The 18,673-nt window shown below is 40.9% G+C and overlaps 3 protein-coding genes across 3 annotated transcripts in view; all 3 read right to left on the bottom strand.

Annotated features, from left to right (window-relative positions):
* The window catches only part of cops9 (COP9 signalosome subunit 9), a 13,504-nt gene extending 12,799 nt beyond the window's left edge, over positions 1 to 705 (bottom strand). Inside the window, exon 1 of the mRNA XM_041813740.1 lies at positions 532 to 705. Within this exon, the coding sequence (XP_041669674.1) occupies positions 532 to 594 (63 nt within the window). The 5' untranslated portion in view covers positions 595 to 705. The remainder of the gene's footprint in view (positions 1 to 531) is intronic.
* A 559-nt stretch (positions 706 to 1,264) lies between these two features.
* On the bottom strand, positions 1,265 to 8,632 carry otos (otospiralin). The gene is made up of 4 exons (XM_041814630.1): positions 8,567 to 8,632; positions 8,338 to 8,404; positions 7,903 to 7,926; positions 1,265 to 1,561 (listed from the first exon to the last, which is right to left on the bottom strand). The coding sequence occupies exons 2-4, from the start codon at positions 8,393 to 8,395 to the stop codon at positions 1,374 to 1,376; spliced, it is 270 nt and encodes an 89-aa protein (XP_041670564.1). The 5' UTR covers positions 8,396 to 8,404; positions 8,567 to 8,632; the 3' UTR covers positions 1,265 to 1,373.
* A 1,811-nt stretch (positions 8,633 to 10,443) lies between these two features.
* On the bottom strand, positions 10,444 to 16,974 carry apodb (apolipoprotein Db). The gene is made up of 5 exons (XM_041814591.1): positions 16,846 to 16,974; positions 12,331 to 12,446; positions 12,138 to 12,259; positions 11,670 to 11,755; positions 10,444 to 10,782 (listed from the first exon to the last, which is right to left on the bottom strand). The coding sequence occupies exons 2-5, from the start codon at positions 12,439 to 12,441 to the stop codon at positions 10,550 to 10,552; spliced, it is 552 nt and encodes a 183-aa protein (XP_041670525.1). The 5' UTR covers positions 12,442 to 12,446; positions 16,846 to 16,974; the 3' UTR covers positions 10,444 to 10,549.
* Between the last annotated feature and the right edge of the window lie 1,699 nt (positions 16,975 to 18,673).

The following is an 18,673-nucleotide window of genomic DNA, read 5'->3' as shown; positions in this document are numbered from 1 at the left end:
CAGAGAGGAGCTCAGTGGAACCTTAGAGAATATTTCTGAAACGTGATGACGCAGGCGAGGCTGCACGGTTACACATTTATTAGCATAGACGTCATAAACGTAGACGCCTCATTGGTCAGTGGGCCGTACGTCAGCGCCGCCGCCATCTTGCAGAGGTATTCCACGTTATACAAACGACTGATAACGACCAGTTAAATGTAAAACTGTGCGTTTTAATCACAAACCCTTCATCCCTCACTGACTAACACTGCTTAAGGACCGCTCTCTCCTCTGGTAATATGGCGGACACGTCAATGAGGCGTGAATACCGTCTATGTTTAAATAACAGAGTCCACTGTGGGCAAAAGCAGTCCTGGCGTAAACAGAGAGAAGCGTTAATGAGTTAATTAGATTAATGTTCTGATAGCCCGTCTATGCTAGCTTTAGCTTTAATAACAACTTTATACTACGGGGCTAAGCTAACCTGAGCTAACGTTAGCCTGTGTTTTCGGCCATTATTTTGTCATTTTGTCTAAATATCGATGAAAGCACCTCGTCCAGATCCACATAGGGTCCCGCTCCTTCAGGAAACATCTCGTCCACGGCCGGTTTCATGTCGGTAGAAGTTCAGCAGCAGTTGGTCTACAGGGGCTCTTCGTTACTAGCTAGGCTAGCTCACAGCTCAGGTAAACAAAACAGTGTGCAACACTGAAATAGGCTCGGCTACCGTCAATCCGCCCTTTACTCAAGGGTTCCACCCTCAGAACTACCACGTATTTTCACTATGTTGGCCTAAAATACTCCCTAACAGCCTGTAGTTTCAAGGTTATTCCAACACAGAAGAACTCCTTTTCAACAACATAAAATTAGGATCATTAAGGAAATACAAACAAACATAAAGGAAGCCTTTTTACAAGCTATTCTAGAAAAAAACTGGCATGTAATTCTGTAGAGAATAAAATCTGTGCTGCAAAAAATTGTATTAAACTGGTATTCTGACACATTTCAGGTTTAAGAATTATTACACTTTCTGTGATTTAAAAATCATCAGGATATGTTGAGATTGGATCTGAATTTAGATGCACTGCTCAGCCTGGGTGAGAATCATGTAAATATAAAAGTCAGAAATGAGAAAGACAATTTAAAGACAGTATGACTCCTTTCAGTACATGCTGCATTTATTTTACATGATGTAAAAACACAATTTTTCAAAGGAGCTACTCACTCTATGTTAACATTTCTGGCTAACCTACAAACAGCATTATACTTTCATGGATTTGCTTCTTTACTTTCTGTGATAATGTCTGTAATATTTTCTGTAATACTGTCTTCATTTCCTCTCATATTTCCTTTCTTTCCTTTTCGTTTATGTCTGCCGTCCTCCTGCCTCCTCCTCAGTGCTCATGTCCTGCGTTGGTCTCGTATCCCAGGGTGTCACCGAGGTGCTGGTGGGCGAAGAAGGCCCTGGCCATCTCGTTGATGTGGTTGTAGGCACCGATGGACCTGAAGTACTCGATGTAGTTCCAGAAGTCCGAGGTGGAGTAAGGCCAGTAGGGGACGGCTGGTGGTTCATCATACGGCACTGACAACGGGCAAAACAGTTCAAATCAAGACTCAGTTCCTATTTTTAGTCCCTCTACGTCTCCATGTGGTCACTGTTCTGAGCTCAGACTTATTCAGATTATATTTCCTGCTATTCACTGAACAGAGAGAACATTAACACTGACAGGAAGAGAGTAGCTAGAACATTAACACTGACAGGTAAAGAGTAGCTAGAACATTAACACTGACAGGAAGAGAGTAGCTAGAACATTAACACTGACAGGAAGAGAGTAGCTAGAACATTAACACTGACAGGTAAAGAGTAGCTAGAACATTAACACTGACAGGAAGAGAGTAGCTAGAACATTAACACTGACAGGAAGAGAGTAGCTAGAACATTAACACTGACAGGTAAAGAGTAGCTAGAACATTAACACTGACAGGAAGAGAGTAGCTAGAACATTAACACTGACAGGAAGAGAGTAGCTAGAACATTAACACTGACAGGTAAAGAGTAGCTAGAACATTAACACTGACAGGAAGAGAGTAGCTAGAACATTAACACTGACAGGAAGAGAGTAGCTAGAACATTAACACTGACAGGTAAAGAGTAGCTAGAACATTAACACTGACAGGAAGAGAGTAGCTAGAACATTAACACTGACAGGAAGAGAGTAGCTAGAACATTAACACTGACAGGAAGAGAGTAGCTAGAACATTAACACTGACAGGTAAAGAGTAGCTAGAACATTAACACTGACAGGAAGAGAGTAGCTAGAACATTAACACTGACAGGTAAAGAGTAGCTAGAACATTAACACTGACAGGTAAAGAGTAGCTAGAACATTAACACTGACAGGTAAAGAGTAGCTAGAACATTAACACTGACAGGAAGAGAGTAGCTAGAACATTAACACTGACAGGAAGAGAGTAGCTAGAACATTAACACTGACAGGAAGAGAGTAGCTAGAACATTAACACTGACAGGAAGAGAGTAGCTAGAACATTAACACTGACAGGTAAAGAGTAGCTAGAACATTAACACTGACAGGAAGAGAGTAGCTAGAACATTAACACTGACAGGAAGAGAGTAGCTAGAACATTAACACTGACAGGAAGAGAGTAGCTAGAACATTAACACTGACAGGTTAAGAGTAGCTAGAACATTAACACTGACAGGTAAAGAGTAGCTAGAACATTAACACTGACAGGAAGAGAGTAGCTAGAACATTAACACTGACAGGTAAAGAGTAGCTAGAACATTAACACTGACAGGTAAAGAGTAGCTAGAACATTAACACTGACAGGAAGAGAGTAGCTAGAACATTAACACTGACAGGAAGAGAGTAGCTAGAACATTAACACTGACAGGAAGAGAGTAGCTAGAACATTAACACTGACAGGTAAAGAGTAGCTAGAACATTAACACTGACAGGTAAAGAGTAGCTAGAACATTAACACTGACAGGAAGAGAGTAGCTAGAACATTAACACTGACAGGTAAAGAGTAGCTAGAACATTAACACTGACAGGAAGAGAGTAGCTAGAACATTGACACTGACAGGTAAAGAGTAGCTAGAACATTGACACTGACAGGAAGAGAGTAGCTAGAACATTAACACTGACAGGTAAAGAGTAGCTAGAACATTAACACTGAGGGGTAAAGAGTAGCTAGAACATTAACACTGACAGGAAGAGAGTAGCTAGAACATTAACACTGACAGGAAGAGAGTAGCTAGAACATTAACACTGACAGGTAAAGAGTAGCTAGAACATTAACACTGACAGGAAGAGAGTAGCTAGAACATTAACACTGAGGGGTAAAGAGTAGCTAGAACATTAACACTGACAGGAAGAGAGTAGCTAGAACATTAACACTGACAGGAAGAGAGTAGCTAGAACATTAACACTGACAGGAAGAGAGTAGCTAGAACATTAACACTGACAGGTAAAGAGTAGCTAGAACATTAACACTGACAGGAAGAGAGTAGCTAGAACATTAACACTGACAGGAAGAGAGTAGCTAGAACATTAACACTGACAGGTTAAGAGTAGCTAGAACATTAACACTGACAGGAAGAGAGTAGCTAGAACATTAACACTGACAGGAAGAGAGTAGCTAGAACATTAACACTGACAGGTAAAGAGTAGCTAGAACATTTACACTGACAGGTTAAGAGTAGCTAGAACATTAACACTGACAGGAAGAGAGTAGCTAGAACATTAACACTGACAGGAAGAGAGTAGCTAGAACATTAACACTGACATGTAAAGAGTAGCTAGAACATTTACACTGACAGGTTAAGAGTAGCTAGAACATTAACACTGACAGGTAAAGAGTAGCTAGAACATTAACACTGACAGGTAAAGAGTAGCTAGAACATTAACACTGACAGGAAGAGAGTAGCTAGAACATTGACACTGACAGGTAAAGAGTAGCTAGAACATTGACACTGACAGGAAGAGAGTAGCTAGAACATTAACACTGACAGGTAAAGAGTAGCTAGAACATTAACACTGACAGGTAAAGAGTAGCTAGAACATTAACACTGACAGGAAGAGAGTAGCTAGAACATTAACACTGACAGGTAAAGAGTAGCTAGAACATTAACACTGACAGGAAGAGAGTAGCTAGAACATTAACACTGACAGGAAGAGAGTAGCTAGAACATTAACACTGACAGGAAGAGAGTAGCTAGAACATTAACACTGACAGGAAGAGAGTAGCTAGAACATTAACACTGACAGGTAAAGAGTAGCTAGAACATTAACACTGACAGGAAGAGAGTAGCTAGAACATTAACACTGACAGGAAGAGAGTAGCTAGAACATTAACACTGACAGGAAGAGAGTAGCTAGAACATTAACACTGACAGGAAGAGAGTAGCTAGAACATTAACACTGACAGGAAGAGAGTAGCTAGAACATTAACACTGACAGGAAGAGAGTAGCTAGAACATTAACACTGACAGGAAGAGAGTAGCTAGAACATTAACACTGACAGGTAAAGAGTAGCTAGAACATTAACACTGACAGGTTAAGAGTAGCTAGAACATTAACACTGACAGGTAAAGAGTAGCTAGAACATTAACACTGACAGGTAAAGAGTAGCTAGAACATTAACACTGACAGGAAGAGAGTAGCTAGAACATTAACACTGACAGGAAGAGAGTAGCTAGAACATTAACACTGACAGGTAAAGAGTAGCTAGAACATTAACACTGACAGGTAAAGAGTAGCTAGAACATTAACACTGACAGGAAGAGAGTAGCTAGAACATTAACACTGACAGGAAGAGAGTAGCTAGAACATTAACACTGACAGGTAAAGAGTAGCTAGAACATTAACACTGACAGGTAAAGAGTAGCTAGAACATTAACACTGACAGGAAGAGAGTAGCTAGAACATTAACACTGACAGGTTAAGAGTAGCTAGAACATTAACACTGACAGGTAAAGAGTAGCTAGAACATTAACACTGACAGGAAGAGAGTAGCTAGAACATTAACACTGAGGGGTAAAGAGTAGCTAGAACATTAACACTGACAGGTTAAGAGTAGCTAGAACATTAACACTGACAGGTAAAGAGTAGCTAGAACATTAACACTGACAGGTAAAGAGTAGCTAGAACATTAACACTGACAGGTAAAGAGTAGCTAGAACATTAACACTGACAGGTAAAGAGTAGCTAGAACATTAACACTGACAGGTTAAGAGTAGCTAGAACATTAACACTGACAGGTAAAGAGTAGCTAGAACATTAACACTGACAGGTTAAGAGTAGCTAGAACATTAACACTGACAGGTTAAGAGTAGCTAGAACATTAACACTGACAGGAAGAGAGTAGCTAGAACATTAACACTGACAGGTTAAGAGTAGCTAGAACATTTACACTGACAGGTAAAGAGTAGCTAGAACATTAACACTGACAGGAAGAGAGTAGCTAGAACATTAACACTGAGGGGTAAAGAGTAGCTAGAACATTAACACTGACAGGTTAAGAGTAGCTAGAACATTAACACTGACAGGTAAAGAGTAGCTAGAACATTTACACTGACAGGTTAAGAGTAGCTAGAACATTAACACTGACAGGTAAAGAGTAGCTAGAACATTAACACTGACAGGTAAAGAGTAGCTAGAACATTAACACTGACAGGTAAAGAGTAGCTAGAACATTAACACTGACAGGTTAAGAGTAGCTAGAACATTAACACTGACAGGTAAAGAGTAGCTAGAACATTAACACTGACAGGTAAAGAGTAGCTAGAACATTAACACTGACAGGTTAAGAGTAGCTAGAACATTAACACTGACAGGTTAAGAGTAGCTAGAACATTAACACTGACAGGTAAAGAGTAGCTAGAACATTAACACTGACAGGAAGAGAGTAGCTAGAACATTAACACTGACAGGAAGAGAGTAGCTAGAACATTAACACTGACAGGTAAAGAGTAGCTAGAACATTAACACTGACAGGAAGAGAGTAGCTAGAACATTAACACTGACAGGTAAAGAGTAGCTAGAACATTAACACTGACAGGAAGAGAGTAGCTAGAACATTAACACTGACAGGTAAAGAGTAGCTAGAACATTAACACTGACAGGTAAAGAGTAGCTAGAACATTAACACTGACAGGTAAAGAGTAGCTAGAACATTAACGCTGACAGGAAGAGAGTAGCTAGAACATTAACACTGACAGGTTAAGAGTAGCTAGAACATTAACACTGACAGGTAAAGAGTAGCTAGAACATTAACACTGACAGGAAGAGAGTAGCTAGAACATTAACACTGAGGGGTAAAGAGTAGCTAGAACATTAACACTGACAGGTTAAGAGTAGCTAGAACATTAACACTGACAGGTAAAGAGTAGCTAGAACATTAACACTGACAGGTTAAGAGTAGCTAGAACATTAACACTGACAGGTAAAGAGTAGCTAGAACATTAACACTGACAGGTAAAGAGTAGCTAGAACATTAACACTGACAGGTAAAGAGTAGCTAGAACATTAACACTGACAGGTTAAGAGTAGCTAGAACATTAACACTGACAGGAAGAGAGTAGCTAGAACATTAACACTGACAGGTAAAGAGTAGCTAGAACATTAACACTGACAGGTTAAGAGTAGCTAGAACATTAACACTGACAGGTTAAGAGTAGCTAGAACATTAACACTGACAGGTAAAGAGTAGCTAGAACATTAACACTGACAGGTAAAGAGTAGCTAGAACATTAACACTGACAGGAAGAGAGTAGCTAGAACATTAACACTGACAGGAAGAGAGTAGCTAGAACATTTACACTGACAGGTTAAGAGTAGCTAGAACATTAACACTGACAGGTAAAGAGTAGCTAGAACATTAACACTGAGGGGTAAAGAGTAGCTAGAACATTAACACTGACAGGTTAAGAGTAGCTAGAACATTAACACTGACAGGTAAAGAGTAGCTAGAACATTTACACTGACAGGTTAAGAGTAGCTAGAACATTAACACTGACAGGTTAAGAGTAGCTAGAACATTAACACTGACAGGTAAAGAGTAGCTAGAACATTAACACTGACAGGTAAAGAGTAGCTAGAACATTAACACTGACAGGTTAAGAGTAGCTAGAACATTAACACTGACAGGTTAAGAGTAGCTAGAACATTAACACTGACAGGAAGAGAGTAGCTAGAACATTAACACTGACAGGAAGAGAGTAGCTAGAACATTAACACTGACAGGAAGAGAGTAGCTAGAACATTAACACTGACAGGAAGAGAGTAGCTAGAACATTAACACTGACAGGAAGAGAGTAGCTAGAACATTAACACTGACAGGAAGAGAGTAGCTAGAACATTAACACTGACAGGAAGAGAGTAGCTAGAACATTAACACTGACAGGAAGAGTAGCTAGAACATTAACACTGACAGGTAAAGAGTAGTTAACTGTATTTTATTTTGAAGGTTCAGCTTGTATTTGAGATTTTCGTGGTCTCAGGTGAAGAGTCTGCGGCCGAGGCCGTCACAGATCAGAGGTTCAGACAGGCTTGGGGAATTTCTGCCGTTTTAACAGGATAAGAAGATTCCTGCAATTTTTGGTAACTAAAACAAGAAGCTGCCAAATAAAGGGTGGCTGTGGTAGGACATGTATGGCTGTTTGATTTTTGTTAGAGTGGTGCTCATTAAACTGCAGTTGTTGTGACCAAGCTAGAGGAGAGGACTTTCATAGTAGAAAGGAACACTCTCTGATAAATATGTGTATTTATATTGTACTTAAGATCAGCCAATCAGAACAACATCACACAAAAATACAGAGCAGAACCTTAAAAACTGGCTGTTAGATCAATGCAGAGTTTAGTTTGTGAAAATATCTAAGAGAGGTGTTTTTATACACAGTACCTCCTTCAGGGATGACTCTGGCCTCTGTGAGGAGGAAGGAGAGGAAAATTAACATTCCTGGGCACAAAGACGGGATTCAAGTTTGGAAAAGTGAGCTCTCTCCCAGAGGACTGCAGGATACCTGCTCCCTCCTCAAATATTATTACTGACCAATCCACACAGTCACACACACACACACACACACACCCACACCCACACACACACACACACACCCCCCCACCCACACACCCCCACACACACACACACGAAGTCTCAAGCATAAAAATGTCCTCCAACAGACGCCTCTTTGTGCTCGTGCAGTCTCCAAAAACAAACATCACTATCTCTCAGAGATATTAATGCCTGCAGAAATCTGTGAGTCTCTGTTAAATTTTTACAGTAGAACAGTTATAAAAACATTTCTAGAATAATTTTGCAGCTTTGTTCTAAACTCACCGCTGAGATGACCGGCAAAGATGCAGAGGAGGACACTGATCCAGACCAGCAGCTTCATCGTTCCTCCCTACACACACAACATTAACCTTCATTCGATACCAAGTTTTTAATCCAAACTGCCAAGGCTTCGAGTTACAGCAGGAAGAAAGACCCTCAACTCCTCACAAAAATCTAAATGTTCTAGTTGACTTCATTTTGTTTAAAATGCACAGAGACAGCAGAGTTTTACCTGTTAATGTTTGTGGAGCTCTGCAGATGCTGCTGCTCTCTCCTGGTTCACCGTGCTCTGTGGGTGTGAGCTTCAGAGGGAAGAGCAAGAGGATGTCCAAGCACACACACGCACACACACACACACACAGCCAACTGTGCAGATCACACTGAGATAAATGTAACTATGAAATCTCAGGCATCCACACATGATTTATTTATTTTTTAGGGATGCAGACGACCGGGGTTCCTCTCTAAGAAGCTTTCTTTATACTGAAGTAGGCTGACTCCCTCATAAAGCCAAAAAAACAAGAATTTTCTATTCTCACCTCTTCAGGACTGATACTACAGAGGTTTATGTTTATAAGTCTGTGTATGTCAGTGTGAAATACATGGAAATATGAAACAGTCTATCTGGCATTGATAGTTTGATGTAAAATTCTGGATAAAATCTGAATAAGATCCACAAATACCTCAGTGGCTGCAGGAGCCAAAATGAAGAAGCATCCAGGTCCACACACCGGGAAGCTGTCGGCTCTAAAGTCTCTTGCTGTTGCAAAAATAAATCCTGTAACAAGAGCCTCCAGGAGGGCAGACCTTTGTGATCTTTGTGAAATTTCCTAAACATGGCTGAGAGGATAACAAGATCAGAGATGATGTCTGACTAACCTGTTAAATCAGCGAACAATAATTACACTGATGAGCTTTAAAAAGTGTCTGATGAAGCCTCAATGATGCCACTCATCATCTGAGCCCAATCTGAGGCCTTCAGGGTTTTCTCACACTAACTTTAGATCAACCATGGGACAGAAAAGGAGGTGGAGTTACGCTTTATCCCTAATTATACAAAACTATCCTTAAAACCAAAACAGTAAAGTTCTATAAAAATCACCCATACACAGTAGCAGCCATGAAGACATGAGCCAAGCTAGTTTTCTGATCAGGATGTCTAACTGCAGTAGATGACTTGGACTAAACCACAGCTTGTGTTCAGCAGACTACAGACTGGCTGCATACTTTCACATTTTAACCAGGCTTGAGCCTGAGCATCTTCATAAACCCTCAGAGCTACAGTTCTCCTCTACTCTCTGAGTGCACAGAGCGTTTAAATGTGGCCCGCTAGCTTCAGCACTGCCTGCTCTCAGACTTCTTTTTTTATCCTAGCATCGCCAAAATTATTTCTTGAGCCAGACTGTAAACCTGTTTATTTCTGCTGTGAAAACATTTTAACACAGGCTGTGGATGTGACCTCTCTAGTGGACACTCAAGGAACTGCAGTTTATCGTGATTTCCCAGTTTCCTGTGGCGCTTTTGTTGGAAAATACGACTCAGGATCTTCAGTTTAGTTCAAACGTTGGTACTTTCCAGTTCCACTAATTATGAGAACAGAGAGTTGTTTTAGACCACATGGTATCAAAGAAAGAATCTAAGTATTATTTCATGATTTTAAACAAGAACATTTCTGACTAAATAAAGTCACCAAAGCTTTCAGATAGGAGAACAGGAGGTAGAAGTTCAGCGTTTCTCTCCAAAGCCATGAAACCGTAAATACTCCTGTAAAGTAAAAGCAGCTCAGATCAGAAGGATGAACTGAGTACATTTATTTGCATTCCACCACACCACATGCTTGTTTCTGTAATATTCTGTAACATCACCATCAAGAAAAACCCAGAAATCTACTTACAATACAAACCCAATGAAGCAGTCTTACTGCATAGAAATCATTTCCTTCATCTGTTCCTCTGAGTGCTAAAGAAAAAGATCCAAATATTTCCTACAGAGGCTTTACATTTTGAAATGCTCATAATTTGAGTAAAATGTGCTGACGAGCTTCAGCATCTTTAAATACTAAATAAGGAGAGATGAGCGGTGTAAAACAGAAACACCTGCACCCTTCTGTCACTAAAATGAGCCTCCAGTCCATTTATTATGGTGATAATCTGTACAGTCTTCATGGACCAGTACCAAAGCCTGAGGGCTCAGACTGGTTTGGACTGGTTTGTTCTTAGTCGTCCTCACAGCCGGTCTGAACCGTTGGTCTCATCCTGAAAATATCGATCCCTTCATTCATCAGCAGTTCTTTGGCGTACTGCACCGTTGCGTAAGGGATGAAGCGAGAGCGTCCCAGGATCCAGGCGTAGTCCACGTGGAAGAGTCTGAGGACGTCAGTGCAGGAATAGACCACGGACATGGTGGTGTAGTCGGTGGTTAGAATATAGTAGGGGCTGTAGGGAGTGACTGTGGAGGGACAGCAGAGACAAAGCAGAGATTCATCTTTTATTCTAATGGCAGGTTAGGTTAGATAAACTCAGGTTATGTTAGCTAACTCTATCTGTACCTGCATGCCGATTTGTTTTACGGTCAGTGACCTGGCCCCCTCACGTAGTAGTCTAACATTTTTAGCCACTGGATTTTCAATTTCCATCAGCTGTAAGCTGGCATAATCAAAACTAACAATGAAAAGGCTTGAAATGTATTTTTGCCTAAAGAATCTAGAATAAAAGAAAGATTGACTTTCTGAGTGTGACAGTGGGATAGAATAACTTTTCCATGATAACTTTGTTTTTTGAAGATGCACCTGTAGATGCAGGTATCGTCTGCGTACAGTTTAATCATGAATACACACAGAAGGTTCATCAGTTTGTCTGAAATAGCCTCAGCACCAACTCTACTTCAAATCTGAATGTTGATTTACTGGATGATGCAGGATGTCCTGTCTGAGTTTAGACCAACATCTGGGCTAGAGATGGGACAGGGTCGTAAACATGGACTTTAAACCAGGACCACTGGACCAGATGATTCACACACAGACAGACAGGCTTACTGTGAGTGACAGACTGCTGCATCATATGTCTGCTGATGAATCTTCACTCTAAAGGAATGTTTGCTAGAATGAGCTCAACCCTGAATGGAAGGCTGCCAATGAGCTGCATTTTGGTTTTCCAGGATTTATAAGAAGCTTTAGAAGGACTTCAGGAATATAACTGGCACATTAAAACTCTTCTCAGCAAATAAAAGAAAGGCAACACTAAAACGCAGTATAACAGAGCAGGAGGAAAGAAGAGAAGACTGAGCATTTCACAGCAACATTTATGAAAGGATTTGGGATGAAGATGAGTTCTTACAGTAGGAGAAGCTGACTCCAAGTCGTGCAGGTTCTCTTGGATCTGGAATCACAGCGGTCCCTTCTGCTACCCTCGTCTTTTCTTTGCTGAGGCAGACAAAGAACGATGTAAGGAAAATTCAAACTCTTTTTGAATTATGATTATTAATTATATTTACATATATCGAGATATATATGGAGATTAGTCAAAGGCTCTGTGCATCCCTGATAGTGAGGATGAAATATTTTGTCATTTTCAGAGGCTTGGCTTGATTTTTGTTCCCTCCAAAAGGAGCGATGCTGACTGCTTCCTCTGGTGTCCACTCTTAATTCTAGGCTAACTTTCCCTGTGTCATGACTGCAGAGATGAGAATGGCGTTGATCCTCTCTAACGTGTGCTGATCAAAACCAGACAGAAAGAAAAGGTGGAGAACTTCTTGTGTAGTTTGTCAGGTGAACCCCCCGACTCTGAGGAACCCCTGATACTCACTAGAACTGAGAGTTTCGCACCTGGATGGTGCCATCCTGCCTGAAGTCGTAGTTCGCCTCGATGCACTTTCCTCTTTCAAAAGACGCAGGAAGTTTCTCGATCTCATACCAGCGACCCAGATACTGTCGACAGAGGAGCTCCTTTAACGTCTGAACGTTGATAAATGGATGAACGTTTCTGAGGAGGTTCTTACCAGGTTAACCTTGAAGCCAGGCTGGACTTTAGGGTTCGGACAGGGGCCCCAGTGGTAGGTCTGGGCTGAGACCAGAGGCAGCAGCAGGAAGAGAGCGTGGACAGCTGACATGATTCCTTCAAAATAAACAACATGAACATGAAGAAATGATCACACCTCTGCTGTTTAAGCCCCGCCTTGGTACAAATACCATCAGTGTGAATAAATACAATACCTTTAAAATATTCACCCCCTTGGATGTTTCACCCTTTTATTTTATAAGCAAACATGGTCAACACTGTCAGTTTTTGGTGTTTTTAACTTTTTTTAATGGAAACACGAAAAATAGATTTCTTCAAGTTAAGTCAGTTAAACAGTAAAATGTAAAATAATGGCATAAATATTAACCCTTTAAAGTGAGTCAGCAGAGGACCAGACAGTTGGTGCTAGTAGTATGGGGATCACTGGTTAATCAGTATTCCTGGCTACCATTACACCATGAAGACAAAAGAACACTCCAATGGGGAATCAGTAATAAATTATTCCAAGTTCAGTTAAATCCGTCATGAAGAAATGAAGAAATATGTCACATGTGTAAATCTGCCGTCCTCAAGAAGGAGACTAGTGAGAGAGGACACCAAGACACCTATGACTACTCTGAAGGAGCTCCAAGCTTCAGCAGCTGAGATGGAGAGACTCTGCAGACAACAACTGTTGGCCGGGTTCTTCACCAGTCAGAGCTTTATGGGAGAGTGGCAAAGAGAAAGACACTGTTGAAGAAAACTCAGATTCAATCTGGACTAGAGTTCACCAGAAGGACTGTGGGAGACTCCATGGTCAAGAGGAAGAAAGTTCTTTGGTCTGATGAGACCAGGATGGAGCTTTGAGACCATCAGACAAGACGCCAAACACTGACATCACCACAAACACACCATCCCCACTGTGGAGCACGCTGGTGGCAGCATCATGCTGTGGGGATGCTTCTCAGCAGCATCATGCTGTGGGGATGCTTCTCAGCAGCATCAGGCTGAGGGGATGCTTCTCAGCAGCACCATGCTGTGGGGATGCTTCTCAGCAGCATCATGCTGTGGGGATGCTTCTCAGCAGCATCATGCTGTGGGGATGCTTCTAGCAGCTGGCTCTAAAAGGCTCGTAAAGGTAGAGGATAAAATGAATGCAGCAAAATACAGGAAATTCCTGAAGGACAGTCTTATTCAATATTCAAGAGAGCAACAGATTGGGAGATTTATCTTCCAGACAACAAGCTGAAGCATTCAGAGAAAGCTACAGAAAATACAGGGAACGTTCTGGAGCGGCTTTAAAGGACCAGTTTTTATAAATATTTCAGTATTCAAGGAGAATAACAGTTCAGTTTTTTACTGTAACTATTAACACATTTCTCAGTGTTCCTCCTGCTACTGTTGAAGATGTGAAGAACATGAGTGTAGTTTTATCTGCATTTAGAACCAGCTTCAGTAGAGTTACACAGCAATAGATAACTATCATCAACATAGAACTAAAAATAAAAAAACAAACAGTTGGCACGCTCTGTCCAAGCCAAGTGATGTAAACAGTAAATAAGAGTGGCCCCAGAACTAAATAAGACTGGCCCCAGAACTAAATAAGACTGGCCCCAGAACTAAATAAGACTGGCCCCAGAACTTAATAAGACTGGCCCCAGAACTAAATAAGAGTGGCCCCAGAACTAAATAAGACTGGCCCCAGAACTAAATAAGACTGGCCCCAGAACTAAATAAGACTGGCCCCAGAACTAAATAAGACTGGCCCCAGAACTAAATAAGACTGGCCCCAGAACTAAATAAGACTGGCCCCAGAACTAAATAAGACTGGCCCCAGAACTAAATAAGACTGGCCCCAGAACTAAATAAGACTGGCCCCAGAACTAAATAAGACTGGCCCCAGAACTAAATAAGAGTGGCCCCAGAACTAAATAAGACTGGCCCCAGAACTGGACCCTGAGGTCTACACCCTGATGGATGCCTAGTCCCTCTGATGTACTAGTCTGGGTTCTTCCAGCTCAGGAAGATTTTAGAGAGAGAAGCTAAGCAGAGGAAAGTATTTACAAAAAAATGTTTGAACCTTTAATAATGAGCTGTTATCTCTGAAATAAAGCAGCCAGAAACTGGCCTGTCTGTGTTAATAGAAGGATTTTAGTCTAGAAAACAGTTTTCACAAAATCATTACATTTTCTAGTTTTAGGAAATTTAATTTTTAATTTTTAATTTTATTGAATCCTTCATCCTTTATGGATAAACTATAGTGAGTTAAAGCAAGGAAACATCCTTATTTATTTCCTCTAAGAGTAACTGAAATCATTTTTCTAAGTACTAAAGGCTATGTAGAGATACTTCAAACTGCAGTTCTATGGGAAACAGTCAAAGTTATTTTACTGCGAAAATCGACATGATTGGTCCGAACATTCAGCTTTATTCCATACAAACGTTTACCAGAGTTTGTCATGGTATCATTATATGTCATTATACATCATGGTAACACACACACACACACACACACACATATATATAGATATCTATCTATCTATCTATCTATCTATCTATCTATATACATACATACATACATATACAGTTGCAAGACAAAGTGTGTGAACACTTTGGGATTTCTTGGATTTCTGCATAAATTGGTCATCAAATGAGTTCTGATCTTCATCTAAGTCACAAAAATGGACAAACACAGTCTGCTTGAACTAATACTGCACAAAAAATGATGTTTTCATGTTTTTATTGAACAAACCATGTAAACGTTCACAGTGCAGGGTGGAAAAAGTATGTAAACCCCTAGGCTAATGACTTCTCCAAGAGCTATTTAGAGCCAGGAGTCAGCCAACCTGGAGTCCAATCAATGTGATGAGATTGGATGTGTTGGTTAAAGCTGCCCTGCCCTATAAAAAACACACACCAGTTTTGAGTTTGCTGTTCTCAAGAAGCATTGCCTGATGTTAACCGTGCCTGGCACAAAAGAGCTCTCAGAAGACCTACGATCAAGAACTGTTGACTTGCATGAAGCTGGAAAGGGTTCCAAAAGTATCTCTAAAGCCTTGATGTTCATGTGTCCACGGTAAGACAGACTGTCTACAAATGGAGAAGGTTCAGCACTGTTGCTACTCTCCCTAGGCGTGGTCGTCCTGTAAAGATGGCTGCAAGAGCACAGCGCAGAATGCTCAATGAGGTGAAGAAGAATCCTAGATTGTCAGCTAAAGACTTACTGAAGTCTCTGGCACATGCTAACATTTGTGTTGACAAATCTACAATAAGTAAAACACTAAACAAGAATGGAGTTCATGGGAGGACACCACGGAGGAAGTCACTGCTGTCCAACAAAAACCCCATTGCTGCACGTTTGAAGTTTGCAAAAGAGCACCTGGATGTTCCACAGCACTACTGGCAAAATATTCTGTCCATAGATGAAACCAAAACTGAGTTGTTTGGAAGGAACACACAACGCTATGTGTGGAGAAAAAAGGCACAGCACACCAACATCAAAACCTCATCCCAACTGTGAAATATGGTGGAGGGGCCATCATGGTTTGGGGCTGCTTTGCTGCCTCAGGGCCTGGACGGATTGCTGTCATTGACGGAAAAAGGAATTCCCAATTTTATCAAGACATTTTACAGGAAAACTTAAGACCATCTGTCCACCAACTGAAGCTCAACAGAGGATGGGTGATGCACCAGGACAACGAGCCAAAGCATAGAAGTAAATCAACAACAGAACGGCTTCAACAGAAGAAAATACGCCTTCTGGAGTGGCCCAGTCAGAGTCCTGACCTCAACCCCATTGAGACGCTGTGGCATGACCTCAAGAGAGCGATGCACACCAGACATCAAATAATACTGCTGAACTGAAACAGTTTTATAAAGAGGAATGGTCCAAAATTCCTCCTGACCGTTGTGCAGGTCTGATCTGAACTACAGGAAACGTTTGGTTGAGGTTATTGCTGCCAGAGGAGGGTCAACCAGTCATTAGCCTAGGGGTTCACTGACTTTTTATTGCAACTGTATGTATATGTTAATGTGAAATAAGTGAACAGTGGACTTGGATTTTGTGTAGTTATGTCACTGATGACTCAGTCCTGTGGAGTTATGTAAGTTATGTAGGCGTGTCTCCTACAGTCTACCTGTAATATTTACCTGTCACCTACAGAAAGCTCCATGGTTTAGTGATAAACATAAAACAGAGAGAAACCACCACATCTCCACCTTTCTGTGCAGCTAAAATCTTTGTCTCTCAGTTTATCAGAGCCTCTGTCTCCTTTGTCTGTAGTGTAACTCACCACACCTGTTCCTCTGGTTTCAGGTGACAAGCAAACCTGTGCACAAGCTCACTGTTTTCAGTCAAAGGTAGACAACAAGAAAAGTTTTAGAGGAGACAATCCAGGTGGTGTTAAAGTGTTTAAATTTAACAGTTAAATAAGTGAGGAGGATACTAGCTCTGCAGAGAAAAGAATACTTATAAAAAAGACTGAATGAATAAAAACAAACATCTAATGATTCTTACCTGAGGTATAAAGGTGTCAGGTGAGTTCTGAGCAGCAGCTGTAGTCCTCCTGTCCCTGTTCTAGTCCTCCTGTCTCTGCTGTAGTCCTCCTGTCCCTGTTCTAGTCCTCCTGTCTCTGCTGTAGTCCTCCTGTCCCTGTTCTAGTCCTCCTGTCTCTGCTGTAGTCCTCCTGTCCCTGTTCTAGTCCTCCTGTCTCTGCTGTAGTCCTCCTGTCCCTGTTCTAGTCCTCCTGTCTCTGCTGTAGTCCCTCTGTCTGTCTCTGCGGTCTGAACACACTGGGAGTGTTCACGTTCACGTGACGTCACTCTGCAGCACGAGGCTGCTCGTTAGCTGAATTGTCATCACGCGCACATTCCCATAGAGAGACAATGCAGGACACTGTCACTACATTTGTTGATTTCCCACCGTTTCATTTTGATCATGGTAGAATTTGACTTTAATCTCAGAATTCTGACTTTTTTTCACAAGTAAAAAACACATAATTGCTTCCAAAATTTTTTCAGTGGCCCTAATCCTCTTCTGTATTTTTCTGTTTATCTTGGGAAGTGAAAATTTATATCATCTAAGAAAATGAAGTAAAATAAAATGTATGCATAGTTTTCTCCCGGAGTTTCTGTAATAGAAACGGAGTACCTAAAGGGACATTTGCAGAAAAAATATATAGTTTGTGGTTTCCTCTAGATAGTTTTGTGCCTAAGAAACTATCTCATCCTCAGCAGATATGATCTCATGAGTGTGACAGTTTATTGTGTGCACTAGAGTTTCAGTTTGCATGTGTACCAGAGACAAATATATATTATTTTCAGCCAGTGTCCCCGAATAATGCTCCATACTTGTGTTTTGTGAGAATTTTCTATGTTCTGTCCCTCCGTTCAGTCATGCTTTCTTCCATCTAAGGTCTAAACTGCATAATTTTTCATGAAATACATTGAAGAGTTAGTTTGTAGACCAGAAGTTTCTGTTTTCTCATTAAGGAGGGGAGGGGCAGTCGTCCAGAGGCTGAGAATCATTGTATTATACAATATAACATCACTAACATGCACCCTCTGTTTGTTTTTTATAATCTGGTCGTCGTCCTTCCAAAGTGTACACAGAACAATTTCTAGATAATACAGTTGTTATTTTGCTATTTTTCGTTATACTTTTCCTTCTCCTGTTGAGCTGTAGTGAAAAACTAATTTTCCCCAAAGGAGGTCAAAAAGGTTTATCTTATTCTCATTCTTAGGCTCACCAGTTTTGACTCTTTTCCTCCATCTTGCATCACCGTGTCGGAGTTTCACTCTCACCACTAGATGGCGCCAAAGCATTAAAAATATTCAGTAGTTTTAGTGAATAATGTGTTAATGTTGGACAATACATTTGAGCCACTAATAGATAGCTGGGTCAGATTCTAACAAGTTTAATCGCACACTAAACCATAAAAAAGACTAAAGCTTTACTTCGGGACCTTCACAGCTTTGTTTGGATTGGGCTGTGAGGGAGGAAAAGAGGGAAATGATGTGAAACAGGAGCCACAGATTGGATTTCCTCCCAGGCTGCCCTGTCCTGGGACAGCCTGGGAGCCTACAGTGGGCACGCTCATAGCCACCGGGCTACCAGCGCCTACGACTTTTAGTACCTGATATCTTCTATTTAATATTTGATGTTTATTAAAGGAGGATCTGAATTCCCACTGAAACAAAACAAAACGTTAAAAAGAATATAATTAGAAGCTGTAACCTCGTGTTCAGACTTTACTCTTGTGTTGCTGGGTTAAATTCTTGGTTTCATGTAAGTCCATGCAGGCTGGTTAATGACTATATAAAACACTTCAGATATCAACCATGAT

The sequence above is a fragment of the Cheilinus undulatus genome, linkage group 19 (genome assembly GCF_018320785.1).
Source record: "Cheilinus undulatus linkage group 19, ASM1832078v1, whole genome shotgun sequence".
NCBI lineage: Eukaryota > Metazoa > Chordata > Actinopteri > Labriformes > Labridae > Cheilinus > Cheilinus undulatus.
This window is presented reverse-complemented; position numbering and strand designations above follow the sequence as displayed.